The 16,959-nt window shown below is 48.2% G+C and overlaps 1 protein-coding gene across 6 annotated transcripts in view; it reads left to right on the top strand.

The window, feature by feature from the left end:
- FSTL4 (follistatin like 4) overlaps positions 1 to 16,959 on the top strand; it is a 359,817-nt gene that overhangs the window by 28,458 nt on the left and 314,400 nt on the right. For 3 of the 6 annotated variants that reach the window (XM_054568474.1, XM_054568472.1, XM_054568473.1), the window contains exon 3: positions 8,047 to 8,080. The exons of the other annotated variants lie outside the window; for them this stretch is intronic. In XM_054568474.1, the coding sequence (XP_054424449.1) occupies positions 8,047 to 8,080 (34 nt within the window). The remainder of the gene's footprint in view (positions 1 to 8,046; positions 8,081 to 16,959) is intronic. 6 annotated transcript variants of the gene reach the window in all.

The raw sequence follows: 16,959 nt of genomic DNA on the forward strand, positions 1-16,959 counted from the left end.
ATGCCAGAGTTTCAGGGGCGATTCGTCCTGTCAGCAGAGCCCCCATCTCCGCTGCACCAAACGGTTGGTAAATTGAACACACAGGCTTCCTTTGAAGTTCCATCAGGCAGTCGGGGCCGAGGGAACTCTGGGAAGGGGGGTGTCCTCGGCTCCTCTGAGGCCGGACTGAGGTGCTGCTGGTCCTGGACTCACTGGCAGGATCCGGCGGGAGCAGAGGGCCGGCAGCTGCCCACCTGCGCAGGCCGTGCCCCCGCTGCGCCAGGCCCCTCTGCTTGGTCTGCAAGGACCTGGCCGTGTTGAGCTCCTTCCAGCTTAGTTTTCTGGGCATTTTCTTCGCGTGAGTGGGGACTTTAAATCCCCACTCCCCTAACCCACAGAGCCAACATCGTCCCAGAAGCCACTGCATCCCTTAATACTTCGAATGACCGACTGAGACCCTCTCGCCAAGGACGGCTGGCTACGTGGGTGGGGAGGTGGGACCTCGGCCTGTGCCCGAGCCCCACCACCCTATTCCTGAGCCTCCCCCACAGCCTGAAATGGGAGCGAGAGGGATCGGGACGGAATCCGAGGCTCCGCGTTCATACCTTTCAGCCACTTTTGGTAGCTGAGAATCCATAATACGCTGTTGGATTATGAAAAATATTACTCAGCACTTGCATTATATTGATTCAAAAATAAAGATTATGCAATTCAACTGCACAGTAAAATATAGCTTTATGGAATGGTAATTTTTTACTTAAGTTCTTCTATATAATAGTGGGAGATAATGGATTCAGGAAGGGTACAATGAGGAATAAAGCTGTTGTATTGTATTGGTTAAATGACATTTAAAGTGATTTGGCTGTCAAATTCGTGCAAAGGTTATGAGCAGTGAATGAAAAATCTAAAATTAATTCCCTACTTCCAGAAAGTTTGATTTATACCATAATAAAATTAGATTTTTAGTTAAAGAAATTTAGTCATTAAGTAATGCCCATGCGCTACCTCTCATTTATAACCATCTTGTTTGAAGCTTCTGCAGCACATAATTTTTTTCCGGAGGCAGCGCACCCAGGGCCTTGGTCTCATTTATGTCAATGAATTCTGTTCTGTTCAGACCGGCTGCAGCTTTGGAGGGGCTGATTTTCCAGTGCTGGAAAGACAGATTCTTATTTAGCCTCAATAACTGACAGAGCCATTGAACTCATCTGTCTCCCCCAAACGATCATACTGTCTCTCCCCCTTAGTTGCCCTCATTAGACAATAGCGATGACGACGGCCACCGTGCTCAGCGTGGTGCAGGCTTATTATTATTTCACTTAATCATCACAGCTGCCCTGTGGGGGGAAGCTACCGTCACGGCCTTGTTTTACAGATGAACAAACTGAGGCTTCGGAAGGTGAAGTGCTTCACCGGTAGTGGTGGGGGTACCACCGGCAGGAGTAAGCCAGGATCCAGCCCAAACTTCTGATGTGGGCGCGCTGTCCTGTTTTGTGTTTAGATTTTTGATGGGAGCACATCTGGTATGTAAGAAAGGGCACACATCTTAAGAGGACAGCTCAATGAATTTTTACAAAGTTGGACCCACCCTGCCACCACCACCAGGATCATAACTTAGAACATTCCCAGCCCCCGGGAACCACCTTTGTGTCCCCTCTGTCACTAGCCTCTCCAAAGGGACCACTACTCTATCACCAGAAAGTGCTTTTGCTTGTTTCTGAAATTTATAGGAACAAAACCCCATAAATTGCACTCCTGTGTGCCTACCTTCTTTCTCTCGACGCAATGTCCCTGAGGTTGGTTCACCTCGCGCAGAGCCGACCCTTCGGCGTCGCTGTGGCGTCGCCCGCCGCGTGGGCGCACCGCTCTCCACCTACCGTTCTGCGGCCGGGGGCCTTCGGGCCGTTCCGGCTCTCCGCTCGCGCCTGTCCGGCCGCCACCAGCATTCTCGTGCACGTTTTGGAGCTCACGTGAATGTCCTCAGGCTGGATGTTTACCAGGGGAGGTGCTGGGTCTGGAAGACAGAAATCACTCTATTTATTTGAATAGTGTGGAATGTAAGGTAGGAAATTGGTCAAACAGACATGAAAGGTTTCAACATTTAAGAAGGAGCCACTCAGATACCTAAGAGCAGTGACTGTAGGAAGCGGCTCCTGTCTCCAGGCTCGGGCTGTAAAACCGAGGCTCAGGCGGGCGAGGAGAGTCCTGCTGCCGCTGGTCCCTCCAGGGGCAAGGAAGCCACCGTTGCTCCTGTCCTCAGAAGCATTCAACGTTACCAGGGTCTTAAATGTTTCCTTTTGAGGGGAACAGTATTCCATTGTAATTTTAACTTGGGAAGTTTCCCTTCAAGTCTTTTGTTATTTGTAATTGCCTTATTTATTTGCCACAGTATGTCCTCCACGCTGAATGACTGCTTTGTATTTATTACAAATATGTTCCCTTCATGGCTCCACTCTTCACTGTCTTCACTGTGTCTTTTAATGAGCAGAAATTTTCATTTTAAAGAAGTCCAGCATGTCTTTCTTTTCCTTTATGGGGCTGCCTTTTACATCCCATTTAAGAAATTTTCACCTACTGAAAGGTCATGTTGATATTCTCTTGTGGTGTCTTCTAGAAGCATTATTGTTTTGCCTTTTACTTTTAGATCTATAGTCTACCTGGATGTGATTTTTATGTGTTGTAAGGTAGGCAGTTGAGGTTTATGTTTTTCTGTACAGACAATTGCTCCAGCACCATCTGCTGAGACGGCCATCCCGTTCCCATTGCGTTGCATTGACACCTTTGTCGTAAACTCAGAAACTGGATATGGGTGGTTTCTTGCTCAAGTCTGAATTCTGTATATGTTTTCTCTTTTCTCTTGATCGGCCTTCTTAGGAATCTATTAAGTTTATTACTCTTTTTCAAAGATCCAAATTTTGGCTTTAAAATTTTATGGTATAATTTCTTCTCTTACATTTCATTGATTTCTGCTCCTATCATAGTTTTTCCTTCTACTTTCTGTGGGCTTAAATTGTCCTTTTTCTAGCTTCTAGAGGTAGATGTTTAGGTCATTGATTTCTAGACTTTATTTTTTTCTAACATGCATTTAAGGCTATAATTTCCCTCTAAGTACTGCCATAGCTACATCCTGCAATTTCTTAAATGCTGCCACTCAGTCATCATCCAGTTCAAAATATCTTCTCATTTCTTCAGATATTTGGAAATATTTCTCTGTAGTCTTTTGTTATTGATTTCTAATTTATTTTCGCTGCATCAGAAAACTATGTGTGTTCTCTATGTGATTTTAGTAATTTGAAACTTGTTGAAACACCCTGATGACTCAGCATATGGGCAATTTTTGTGAATGTTGAATAAATACTGACAGATGTTGGCCAGCACCGTGCTTGACATAGATCATCTAGGTTAAGTTTGTTCATGCGGTTCAAATCTTCTATATCTTTCTGTTTTTTTCTCTACTTATTTTATGAGTTAATGACAGAGCTTTCTTAACTTCTCCAACTATTCATTATGGGTTTACCAATGGGGGTTTCTTCTTTTAGTTCTTTTAGTTTTGACTTTACATATGTTTGGTCTATGATGTTATATGTATACAAATTTAGAATTGTTATATATTCCTGTTAAAATGTCCTTTTTATCCTGATGAGCCATTCTCTTTGTCACTAATAATAATTTTTGTTTTAGAGTCTACTTTGTCTACACCAACTATCTTTTAGTTGACATTAATGTGGTTCATCTTTCATATCTTTCTGCATTCAGCCTTTTGTAACTTTTTACTTATGCCGTGTCTCCTATAAGTAGCATATAATTGAATTTTGTTTTATGTAATATGTTAGTATTTGTATTTTAGTTGGATTATTTAGTCCACTTTTATTTAATGGGCTTAAATTTAACACATTATTTCCTCTGTTCTTGGGTCCTTTTTTTCCCAACCCTTTCTTGGCTTGCTTTCTTTCTTTCTTTCTTTCTTGCTTTCTTTCTTTCTTGCTTTCTTTCTTTCTTGCTTGCTTTCTTTCTTTCCTTCCTTCCTTTTCTCTCTCTCTCTTTCTTCCTTCCTTCCTTCCTTCCTTCCTTCCTTCCTTCCTTCCTTCCTTCCTTTTCTTTCTTTCTCTTTCCTTCCTCAGTTTTTTGTTATCTCAATCCTTTGGCCCCATAGCACTAATTTTATCCTTTTTGGGGGCAGTAATAGGACATTTTCAGATTTCAGTCTCATTTGACCTCCAGACCTTTTGTGATCATTTTGCCATTTATTTTAGTTCTTCAAATATTAATTACTGCCTTAGAAGGCAATATTGTTGTTGTGTTGAGCAGCCAAAATTAGATTTACCCATTTTTTAACCTTTCCTGATGTTTTTCGTTCCTTCTTGCATAACTATGCATTCATCTGGAAATTTTCCTTTTGTTCAAAGTGTTATCTTTTATTTCTCTTATTATTAATCTCCTGGCAAAGTATTCTCTCAGTTTTTGTCTATATGTGTCTTTATTTTACTGTATGAATATCCATATTTTCACTGAATATAGATTTCTAGGGTTTCTTTTCCAGAATTTTAAACATGCCATTCTATTGTTTTCTGGACCCGTTATTTCCCCTGCAAGGTCAGCCATCAGCCTCACTGTTGCTCCTTGGTAAGTAAGACTCCCTTTTCACCTCCACTGCCCACTTTTGGCTGTTCGTAGATTTTTTTTTCTTTGAATATTCACCTGTTTTTCTGTGAGTACCTGTTGATGGTTTTCTTTGTATTCATCTAGCCTTGGACTTGTAGAGCTTCCTAAATCTCTGGTTTGATGCCTTTCATCAATTTAAGAAAGTTTTCAACAAATATGTCTTCAAATACTGATTCTGCCTAATTTTCCCTCTCCTTTCACTCTGAAACTTCAATCACATGCTTGTTAGACATGCTTTTCACCATGTGCCGCAGTGTCTCTCATTCTCTTCTGTATTTTTCATTGTTTCTTTCTCCCTTTCAGATCTTTAGTCTGGTTATTTTCTATTGACCTAGCTTCCATTTTACTATTTTGCTCTGTAGTTAAGTGTAATCTGCTGTTAAACTTATCTGTTAAATATTTCAGTTATTTAATTTTCAGTTCCAGAATTTCCAATTGATTCTTATTTTAGTGCATTCAAATTTTATGGTGAAATTTAGCATATTTTCTTCTATTTTCCTGAACATATTAGTGATAATTGTTCTGGAGCTTGTGCCTAATATTTTTAAAATCTGGATAGTCTGTGGTTCTGTATCTGATGTCTATTTTATTGGATTTCAGTCATTCAATCCTATTTCCTGCAATGCCTATTAATTTTGGATTGAATGCTGGACATCATCTATGAAAAATTACGAAGTCTGTGGATAACTTATTGTCTTCCAGAGAGAATTTACTTTCTCTGATCTACTCAGGATCAGAAGTTCTTTGAGAGGCTATGATCTGAACTGAAAGTCAGCTGCCTTTACCAGGGCTACTCTGTTTTAGAAAGCCTGATTTTTCCCCTCCTAGTCTCATGATATTGCAAAATCTGTGCTTTGTTTTTTTTAGCTCATCTGAAGCTAATTTGGGGGGAGCTTTTTTCCAACCTCTTGCTCTTTTATGTGCAGCTCAGGCATAGCCACATAACTCAAGGGGAAGCTGTTTGTAGACTATCGGGCTCCTTCTGCCTGGCCTTGTTTCCAGGGTCTTAGACCTGCAAGCTCCGGCGGCTTTGGGAGCACCGGCCGCACACCCTGCACTCCGGCTTTTTTAAGCTCTGAAACATCACTTTCTGTTTGGCTTCTAACTGCAAATGGTCCAAAGAAAAAATTTGGCAGTAAATATTGGGCTCACTTCAATGGACTTTTCTTCTCTCCAAATAATTGGCTCACGTTTTGGCTGCTATTATTGCTTTTATATGCCTTCAAAAAGCTTTTCTTTATTTGTTTGTTGAGAATATAAGAAACCTCTTAAACAACTTTTACAGTTTTTCTTAACAGAAGGGTTGACTTAATATAGGCCATTCTTTTATAGCCTAAAGCAGAAATCTATCTCATCTAATTTTCACACTATCTTTATGAAATTAAATAAAGGTGGCATGTTGCCATATGCATAAGCTTTGGATTCAGACTTTGAAATTTAAATCTCCGCTGGCCACTAACCAAAATGTGAGAACTAGGGCAAGTTTTAACCTCTCTGATCCTCCACTTCCTCCCCTTTTAATAAGTATCTGGGAAATGAAATTTTAAAGATCAGATAATTCCACTTTTATTTAAACTATTTCAGAATGTAATAAAAGGAAAACTTCTAAATTCATTTTATGAAACTGGTATCCTTTTAATTCCTAAAACTGAGGGGAAAAAAGCACCAAAAAATTAAAGACCACTCTCCTTTAAAATATTCAAAATACAGGAAAATGATAAAATACTCTCGAAAGAAATAAAAGTAGATTTGACCCAATTATTTAAAACACCATGTTGCTAGATGAAAAGATACAATGTTATACCACTGTTAGGTTTCTTTAAGTTAATTCTTAAATTTTATGCGGTTGCAATAAAACTTCCATAAAGATTTTTACAGAGCCGTACAGGCTGATTACTGATTTTCCCTGTCCCGCAAGCACGAGCCATTTTGTGACGCAGGGGCAGCAGGGGCGGAGCGGGGCTTGCAGCACAGGAAGCGCGCCATGGCTTTGTGTCTCTCGTTGCACTCAGCCCTGCCCACGCCCCCCTTCCGAGCCCCGGGCTGTGAGTGCCCCTTCAGGAGCCAGCGTCCTGGAGGGCGCTTGGCTCACTTGCTGTGCTGATGCGCTGCCGGCCTGGAACGTGTATCCTCCGCAGGCCTTCACTTGGGCTTTTGACCCATTCGAGACACGGCAGGCAGAGAGTGTCATTTGGGGAGGACAAACTTCTCACTGCCTCCTGTGTTTCCTCTCTAACATGGCTCCCCTGTGCTGGCCCCCAAAGAAGGCTAGGGAGTAGGCTAAGGTATGACAGATAATGCCATTTGTTTACAAAGTGCTGGCACTGAATGGTCTCTTGGTCGTGATGGTGAAGAGGTAGCCCCTGTTTGGTGTGTCTCTTCGTTCCTTCAGTTGCTAGCGTAGATTTGCAGCTTGCTCTTAATATTAGGCTTTTTGTCCTAAACTGGTCATTTATGATGAATAGTGGGCACTTTTTATTCATTGCGAAACTACAATATATGTTTTCGGCCCTTGCCCTCTGCGCTCACTTCTCCTGTCTCCTGGGCACACCCTGTGCTCCTCCCCGCCCCCACGTTTCCTTAGCCATTCGCCCCTCCCCCTGCGCTCTCTCATTCCTGCTGGTCAGCCTGTCCTGCTCCAGCGTGGTTCCCAAGGCGCCTGCGCACGCCCCTCTGCAGCTGAGTGTGCGTGTAGTGGTATTTGTCAGGGAAAAATCGCCCCTCTATTTTTCAGGAATTTGTGTTTGCCCTGTAGCCTCCTGTTTACCTATGAATATCTTCAAGGCAGGAACTCTGTGTGTTTTACCTATGAAACTTCTAAAACACTTTTGCTTATTGCCCTACACTTAGCAGGAAGATGACACTGGGTTAAGAAAAACTAAGGGCTTAATGTAGTGGGTGGCATGCACCGGCTATCCGCAATGTCCGTTAGACCCTACTGTTTGGAAACTACCGAGGTGAGCATACTTCATCGCCACATTATGCCAGTGACCTCCGCAGGAGCAGTAGTGGCCTTCACTGTGGCACCACTGTTGGGACCTGCTGCTGGTCAGATAACTCTGGCCCTTGTCTACTTATGTTTTCCCGAGGCCCTTCAAGCACTTGCAGTCTAGGTGGAGGGCAGGGCATCGACCTGGAACAAGGTCTGTCACGTGGTACCAGCCCAGATTCTACATAAGGAAGACCCCGAGAGTTGGCTCCACTCATTGAAGACTGCACGGTTAACGATGTTTTCCCCTAAGTCCCCAAAGCAACAAGTTGTTTACATTTATAGATGTGTGCTGAGAGTTTAGTAGACATTGGTCACCTTTCTGTGAATAAATGGCTAATAAAAGGTGAGATGTTTGCAAGTAACTGTGCACATGAATTATTCTTCAAAAACACAAAGCCTTTCTTTTCTTGCAGGAATCCAGGAGCTTTGAAGTCACAAGAAGAGAAGGTAGGAAAAATGCATTCATTCCTACTTCTTTCTCAGTGGTGACATCTTGGAAGCAGTTTGTTGAAGCTAAGATGAACTTCTGTCCTTGGAAATTTTATGTGTTCTTTGCTGGGTGCTGACTTTTCGGCACTTGGCTTGCAGGGACTGCAAGCGCTGAAGGCTGGGTTTGCTTGTGAGAACTGTGTCTTCTACCTTCACGTATCACAGGTGGGGTATGGGAAACTGGCTCATTCATGATAATGTTTACAGTCCCTTGCAAGGAGCCTTTTTTTTTTTTTTGGAATGAAGGCTGATGTAATTATTTAGTTTCACCAGCAGAAACAGCATCAACATTAAAAATCTTTTATGGTTTGAGGTATTTCAATATCTTGGAAAAGATGCCACTGTGAAAAATATTTCTGATTAGACTTTTATAGCTTTAGCTAAGCTGAAATAGAAATAACCAATTAATTTTCCTTTTGAAAACAATTCCATGATGTTCTGTTGTCCCTGCCAAAGTTCCTCTCACACACTTGTTTTCTGATCTCTGAGGTAAGTATATGGGCGGTAATTTATGAAATCTCTTAGAGGAAATTGAAGTTTTCCTCACTGACCTTCGGCACAGCACCCAGTCTCTAATAAGAGGATGTCTTTTGTATGATTTATGGGACCACCGCCAACCATCCCCTTAACGACACGGATGGGCAGATGAAGTCAGAAAACAAAGTGAGGTCTTGGCCCAGACTCTGGCCTTTGGTTTCTGTTTCAATCTCTGTGGCAAGCCTTCAGAAAGAGTGGCAGCATTTTAAAAGTGAGCAAATCCCATATTGACTTCTACATCTAACATATTCTTGCCTCCTTTTTAGTTCTTATTCTGTGCACCATAATAAAAGAAATAGAATGGCCATAGCATCAAAGTGTGTCTCTGAGCTTGGAGACCCAAACTCCCACACTGCCTGTCTCCTGGGGGAGGAGTGGAGCTGTCTGCTTGCTGCCATCCGCAGTGCTGGCGTCTCCTGTCAGAGGATGTCGACCCTGTGGCTCCAGGGTGGGCTTCCGGCTTCCATTCTCATTTGCTGGTGTCTCTGAGTTTGGACTCCATGTCCTCTGAACTGCATCCGTAGGGTAAACTGCACTGTTTTAAACACCGTTTAGTGTTTAGGGTATAAACACTAAATTAAATTGGCCGAGGGTGGGCGGGGCAGGGAAGGCCTGTTCCTTACCGGAAGCTGCGCTCACAGTGGGTACGAAGGCCGTGTACACCGGAGAGAAATAGCCGCAAGGAGAGAAGGTAGCGTGAACTTTGGTTCTGAATACTATTATAGTTGTGTCAGTATCCCTGAGTGTGAATATTTGGAATTAATTTGCAGTATGGCGTCGCACTGTTTTGGCATCTTATTGTCCTTGCATTAGAAATGTTTCTCAATAGTAAGGCTGGAGTACGAGAGAACCACATCTATTTTTCTCAAAGACATGAAAGGGGCAAGGACACAGGCTGTCAGAGGACGAGCGGAGGCACGGTCGCCCGCGCTCCGCTCATCCACAACCTCCTCCTCCCTTGAAGGAGCAGCATTCACAATGGGCCAACCAGCTTCTGCTTTGGGTTTGCACGGGCAAATTTGTCTTGACATCACATCAACTTTCTTGTTCCTATTGTGAACCGATGTCTTTCTTGCTTGTTTCTGTCAAAATTGGATGTCTGAGAGCTCCTGAAATAGCCCAGCGCTTCATGTCAATCCCCACAACCTGGCGGGCCAGCCGGGAGAGTGAGGCCTTGCCGGCCGGTCGCAAGTATTTCTGTGTCTGAGGATTCACTGGCTGGGGCAGTGGGGTGGTTCATCTTTTTCAGAACTGTGTATGGATATACAAATAGTAGAGGCACTGCAAATATTCTAGTAAGTCATTATTCCTCCAAACACAAGACAGTGTTGTCTACCCTCCAGTATTTAAGACTGGTGCCTTAGCCTTGTCTTGACCAGGAACTGAAAGAGGAGTGAATAAGTAACACTCTGAATGTGTCTGCTCAGTCTCCCAGGCCCAGGAGATCCTGGCGAGGTCTGGAGAGGTAGCCTCTGGGCCACAACACCTTAGATAAGTCGTGCGTGTGTGTGTGTGTGATTTTAATTCTGCACCTGACTCAGGAGTATAAGCTCATCCAGGGTTCAGTGGTCCAACGGGATGACCAGTCACAACTTCACACTGCATGGCTTTTGAAAACTCTTCACTAAGTCTACGAAGTCAGAGGGGCTAATGTTAGGAGCAGAAACGGAGTCCAGGCTAAATCCTAGAGGGACTGGGGATTGTTAGGTGACGTGGATGCGCCGTGCGCGGGAGAGCTGCTCTCGGCCTTGTTCCCCCCTGGTCCTCCCAGCCCTAGGGCCAGTATTATGGTCCCAAGACTGTAGCCCAGCGTTCTTAGCTCTGGCCTAACTCACATTGTCCCTACAGCCTGCACCCTCTCTGTCCCTTATCTTTATCAAGTGCCACCTGTCCCTCATCCTTTCCAACTCTGTTTCTTGAAGTGTTTACCTTTCCCCACCTGATCCGAGAGGCAAGGGCTCCTATTGGGTCATTCATTTCCAGAGGGTGGAGACCATCCTCTTACTGCGCGCCCCCCCTCCCCCAATCCCACACAGCCCTGGCCTGGGGCCTGGAGCTGCTCAATAACTGTTTCTTGAATGAAGCAAGCTACAACTTGCTTTGTGTCTGTTGTCTTTTAATGCTGATCCTGCCCTACTGATATGTAAGTGAGGCGCTGAGTGCTTTGGTTCTAGAAAAACACGTTTTAAAGAGTGTTCTGGGTTTGGCCACTGGCTATTGCTGACTGATGCACCGATGAAAATGTTCCATGTTCAGATAAGCTTGGTGATACGGGTTGAATTGTGTTCCCCACAAAAGATACGTTGAAGTCCTAGCCCAGAACCTGTGGATGAGACCTTATTGGGAAATAGGACTTGGTAGATGTGTAACACGTTAGGATGAGCTCATATTGGATTAGCATGGACCCTAATCCAACAAGTGGCGTCCTGATCAGAAGGGGGAAATTTGGACACAGGTGATAGAGAGACTGCCCTGTGATGACAGAGGCAGAGACCGGAGCGATGAGCCTCTAAGCCAAGGACGGCCAGGTGCTGCTGGTGGCCGCCAGAAGCCAGGAAGAGGCAGAAAGTGAGCCGTCCAAGGGAGTGCGGCTCTGCCCATGCCTTGATTTCTGACTTCCAGTCTCTGGAACTGCGAGAAACTAACTTTTCTTGTGTTAAGCTGCCGGGCTGTGGAACTTTGTTATAGTGTCCCTAGGAGACTCATACACTAGGCAAATGCTAGACTCAGTATTCAGCTAGTTTTTCATTGTTGTTGATATTTTTATTGCAGAACCTCGCAGGTCTTTTTAAAAAAATTTTTTTAATCATCACCCAAGAATATGGTGTGTGTGTGTGTGTGTGTATGTGTGAGAGAGAGAGAGAGAGAGAGAGAGAGAGAGAGAGACAGAAACACCAATCGGTTGCCTCCTGTATGTGCCCCTACTAGGGATCGAGCCTGCACCCTAGGTATGTACCCTGACTGGGGATCGAACCCACATCTTTTGGTGTATGAAAACACTCCAACTAACTGAGCCACCTGGCCCGGGCATATCTCTCAGGTTTTTAAGATGCTGAGTATGACTCTGAACGTGGGGTGTCGTATGCAGCATTTTCCAAACTTAGCTTCCCATGGCGTTTCAGTCTGTTGTTTCTGATCATGTTGGGACTGGCACGCGGTGCCCTTTTCAGGCCCTGCTCTAGGCTCAGGAGGAAGCTTAGCTGTGCCCCTCTCCTGAACAGGAAGGAGGACTTCCTCAGGGCTCCGGATGAGGCCGTGCCCCGGCACCAGTGACTTCCAAGGGCAGTGCCAGGACAGGAGGGTAGGGTAGTAATAGGATGATCTCTTCTCAGTTGTTCTGAAGCTTGCACAGACATTTCACATTCTTTACCTCCCGCGACCCTCAGCAGCCTGTGACGTGAGCCGAGCGGCTGGCACCTGGCACATGAGACCGCCTCCTTCCTATCCCTCTGCTTTTGGCAGGAACAAAGGCTCCTGTGATGCACCGGCCCTCCCTAATTGGGGGGGTGGCTTACATGACTCGACCTTGGATGATCACATCCAAGGTCTTCTGTACCTGCACGTCCATTCCCAAGCTCAGATCGCTAAGACGGACTCTTGTAAGAAAACTTGCTAAGGGAGCTGTGTTTCCAAGTCAGCCCTGTGCTGAGGATTCTCAGGGGAACCGGAGGAGACAGCGTTGGAGGTTACAGCGGCACCGAAAGACCGGCAGGATGTTTTTTGGGAAGGACGCATGCCTTCCCCACTGGACAAAGCCCTCGGCCCTTCCGAGCAGCCCTGTACTGTCCTCGGGCCCTGGGCCCCACCCTTGGTGGCTGCAGGGGGAAAGGGACTGGCTGCTGCTTCATCTGCTTTCCCATGCAGGTGTTTTACACCTCCCTCCAGCCACCTGTAATTTAATTCAACTTTTTCTGAAGCTTCAGCAAAAGGTGCGAGCCTCACCTCTCCAGGACACCCCGAGTCCCCTCGGAGGGCTGGTGTTGATTGCGACTGCCAGGACTCATCTGCTCAGACTAGCACTTTTCTCTAACCGATCCCATCGTGTTGAATTACAGCCATGAGAGAACACTTGAGTGAGCTGAGCAAGTGGCCGGGATAATTCAGCCCTTGTCAGTCGCATCTCAGCAGTGCGGGGCGATCTGCAAGCCCTTCCAGATGTCCGTGATTGTGCTGTGACAGGAGGCTGGGAGTTTCGGGGCGGGCACCCGTGTCACGTTGCATTAGCCCCTGACGGCTCCCTCACGCGTCCCAGTCCAGACCGGCCGGGCCTGCCTTCCAGCGGCGCTGTGACCGAGACCTAAGAGGAGGGATGCTGCTGTCCTCACAGTGAAAGAAAGAGGGGAGTGACAGTCACACACGGTGCCAGGGTGGCCCCCGCGCCTTAGCTATGCCCGTCCCCTGCATAAGCATGCCTTGCCAGTCCCGAGTGTGTGACCAGAGCCTCACTTTACAAAACTCTTGGAATTAGCCCCTCATTGGCAGCCGCCTCTCGCAGCCCCCACGGCGCTCCGCGCCTGGGAGCACTCCAGCTCCCAAATACTGCATTCTGTTCGCTGCTAATCGGGATTTCGTGGAGCAGCTGTTTTCTGGCTCTCTCCACCATCTGCATAATCTTTCTTGGTGTGCTGTGAAGTCTCTGACTCCCTCCCATGGAAGACACTGATGAACTAACTCCTTGCTTCTTTTGAGGTCGCTTCTGGAATGGCTGCAGATGTAGAAGATTTAAGAGCGAGCCGTCCGGGTTGGACAGTGCCTGGGGCAGTGGGTCCTTCTCACATGGTGGCTGCCCTCCACGGGACAGGCGGCGTTTCCTCCCCACCCTGCCCCATGCACGCGGTGGGGCTTGCGTTTCCTCTCCTGTAGCAGCTGGGAGTGACATCGGTCTCCTGTTCTAAGCCCAGAGAAATGGTCTCTGTCAGGGCACTGCTGGTCTGTCTCAGCTCCTGGAAACCCAGACTGTACCCAGGTGCCCCAGGTCGAGTGGGAAGTGGACGGCACAGCTGGCTGGTTGCTCTGGTCGAAGATAGTGAACTAGTTTAGATCATGACCAATTGGCAGGCACAGCAGAAATCCACCTCTCCACTTACTTATTCACAGGTAGTTTTGGGCTCGTTACTCAATCTTATCTGAAAAAAATGAGGCTAGAAACAGTACAGATGATTAGTCCCATCTCTGGGCTGTAGAAACCCAACTTGCATTGGCTGAAGCCTGAGAGGCTGGTGAAACCACGGAATCCCAAGGCGGATCTGGCCTCAGGAACAGCTGGTAAATGGGCTCTCAGCTCCGCCTCTCCTTCCTCCCCTTGGCTTGTTGGCCTCTTTCATGCAGCCTTGCAGGTGGCTACTGGCAGCTGCAGCTCAGAGTCTTGGCTGCTCACCAGCCCAGAGGGTGAAGCTGCTTTCCCCAGAATGACACCAGAAAAGTCCCAGCGAGGACTGTGCTCTGCTGGGCTTGTGTCACGAGTCAAGCTCTAAGCCAATCACTGCAGCAGGGACGGGGTGGGATACTGTGATTGGCCAGGTGAGATCACATGCTCTCCCCATGAGATTTGCAAAATCGCCCTCACTCAGATGCCAGGCAGTGGGGCAGCTTTGGCCCTCGGAGGAAGGATGCTGGCACTATGCAGTCTCTGCTCCTTGCGCCTCTGGAGATGTTGTGGGGAGGGACTGGGTGTGCACGGCCCTCGGCCGTGTGGGAGGGGCATCAGTGCCCGCGAGGGTGGCAATTGCCATGATGACACTCCGTCACCTGCATCTGTATGCACAGCCTTCGACCTAGAATGAGGAATGTCTCAGGTCACCGAGCCTTTCCTCCTGTCTCCAGGCAGACTTGCATGTGACCGTGCATGGTGTGGCCAGTGGACTTGCCCTCTGGAGAATTTCCTGAAAGAGCCCGTTCCCACTCCTCCCTTCTGTTGGAGTCTCTCTGTGGCTTCCTGCTCAGACTCTCTTGTTCCACAATCAGAAGAACCAACCAGCTCCCTTCCTACTAGTGTCTTTGAGAGCTTAAGGGCCAATACTCACAAAGCCTCTCTCCCTCGATTAGGGCTTTCTTGACACTGGCATCAGAAATTGTCCTTGAGCATCACAGTTAGCAACCCTTCATTTCCTGTCAGTTACTGTGTTGCAGTAAAGCTCAGTGAGTACGGACAACGGCCCTTCCCAAGGACCAAGCACAGTAGTAGACAGAGGATTGATAGCTGGTGGGTGACCCCAAGCTGCTGTTCCCCAGGATACCCCGAGATAATCCGAAGGCCCTGGAAGGAGCAGCCGGGTTGCACTCAGAGAGCGCTGAGGAAAGAGCTTGTTGCCTGATGCCTTGCAGGGCTGGCCTGGCTCTTGGCACATCTCCACCTCCGCAAGGTAAAATCACAGGTGTAAGGACTGCCAGGTGGTTTGGCTGTGGGCCCCAGGGCTCCAGAGCACCCCTGTCCTGCCTGTCTGCTGTGCTCGCTGTCCCTGCCAGTGCCTGTGGAAGGCTCCCTGTCCTTAATGGCCCCCCTCAGAGAGCCCCTGTGCTCCTTCTGACGACTTGTGGGTCCCTCCTTAGAAAGTATTCCAAAGGTGTTTGTGTAAATGAGCTCCGTCTCTGCGGTTCCCGCGGGGCCGGCTCTAGGGCTGGGCTGGTCTGGGCGGGGTCATGAACCCCGTGCAGCGTGTCATATTGCGGTGGAGCGTCCTTGGTGCCATTGCAAGATGTGGGCATAGGCCCCTATCCAGGCTTCGTGGGGCAAGAGTCCTGTTCCCTACGAGGTCATAACCCCAAAGGGCATGAGCCACTGCAGGGCCACCAGGACTACGAGGCGAGCCCTTCACCAGGCAGCACGGCCCCAATGCCGAGCCTGCCTGTCAGGCTCGGAGAGGGAGGGGCGGCTCTTCCCCGCCAGGAGGCTCGCTCCCCTTCCCCGAGGTCCCGGCACTGAAGGCGAGCATTGGTCCTTTTCACCTCTTGCCTGGCCCTCAAGCCAGGAGGCGCTGCTCTGTTCTTCAGGAACCCTCGAAATGGTCTTCTCCGCGTGAACACGGGCATCCTCCTCAATCGTGGTGAGCCATGTGCCCCGCGGTATCAGGGCGCCGTCAGCAGGCGTCTGTGACATGAAAATCAGTCACCTGCAATGTGAAAATTGTTGGCTTCTGTTGCTGCTGCCCCATCACTGCTCCGCAGCCTTTCTGAGGACACGAGGCACAGAATCCAACTGACCATTGCATACTGATTCTTTTCCTGTCATCGGAATTAGTTCATCCTTTAAAAACTCCTCTCTTTTTAGGCCTTCTTATTTTCAGATTGTGTTGTCTCTTCACAGATCTCAGCTTTGGCAGGAGCAGAGCCAAAGCTGGAAACAACCTACTACAGGGTGCACGCCGCGGCTCGGCAAGGACGGCCTGGCTGTGCTCGCTCTGACGGGGGGCCCCGCCACCCAGCCCTGGGCCTGTGTTTCCCCTGTGCCCAGGGCTCCACAGTGTGGCACTCGCTGGGCTTGGTGACCGGGCCACGGTGTCCCTGGCGGTCCATGCCGATCCAGCAGCCCCGGTCCCAAGACCCTGAGCATCATATCTCAGCCTGAGGCTCTCCGCCCTCCCGTTTCTGTTCTGCTGCTTCTTGGCCACAGCTGCCTCTGGGTTTCAAGAAATGCTTAAGGGCTTGCATGTAGAAAACATTTTGCATGATGTTGAATTTTTCATGGGGTAATGTAAGTTTGCCTTGTGCTGCCCAGGGGATCAGGGGACACACGGCACAGGAAGGAGTGGGTTCTGACCGGCCACGGGCTCTTGGGATGTCCACAGCCTCCGGGGCCCAGGGGACAGCCAACAGGCAGGGTCTGGGCTGGTGCCGGCAGCGTGGTTGGGCGGTGCGTGGTGTCGGGTCAGCCGAGCACCTGAGGCGGGCATCGCCCACCGCCCCACTCTCTGGGGCTGCTGGGGGCAGCCTCGGCCCCTCAGCGGCCCTTCCACCCCCTGCAGTGCTCATGAACGCGGCGCCTGGGAACCTAGGCTGACATGACTACTTCTAAAGGAGAAATAGCTCCTGTGGAAAGATAGGTACCACTTTCAGGGGTTCTTGAAGGTTTCTTGGGTGCTCATGGAAGTTTGCTTGGGCGGATTGGAGTTCGCTTGGTGGGCAGCGATGGGAGACGCAGCCCTTGCCCTTCCAGAGCACGCGCATCAGCGCACGTGTCAGCTGAGGGCGAGTGTCCTGTAGCCGGAGAGGGGGAGGTCACCTGGGTGTGCCTGCACAGCGGCTGGGCCCCGCACAGGTGGCCGATGGCCGAGTGGGAGAGTGTTTGCTCGGTGCGGGCCGAT

Source organism: Pteronotus mesoamericanus, unplaced genomic scaffold (genome assembly GCF_021234165.1).
Source record: "Pteronotus mesoamericanus isolate MK-2021 breed Mesoamerican mustached bat unplaced genomic scaffold, CSHL_Meso_final contig_2, whole genome shotgun sequence".
In the NCBI taxonomy this organism is placed as follows: Eukaryota; Metazoa; Chordata; class Mammalia; order Chiroptera; family Mormoopidae; genus Pteronotus; species Pteronotus mesoamericanus.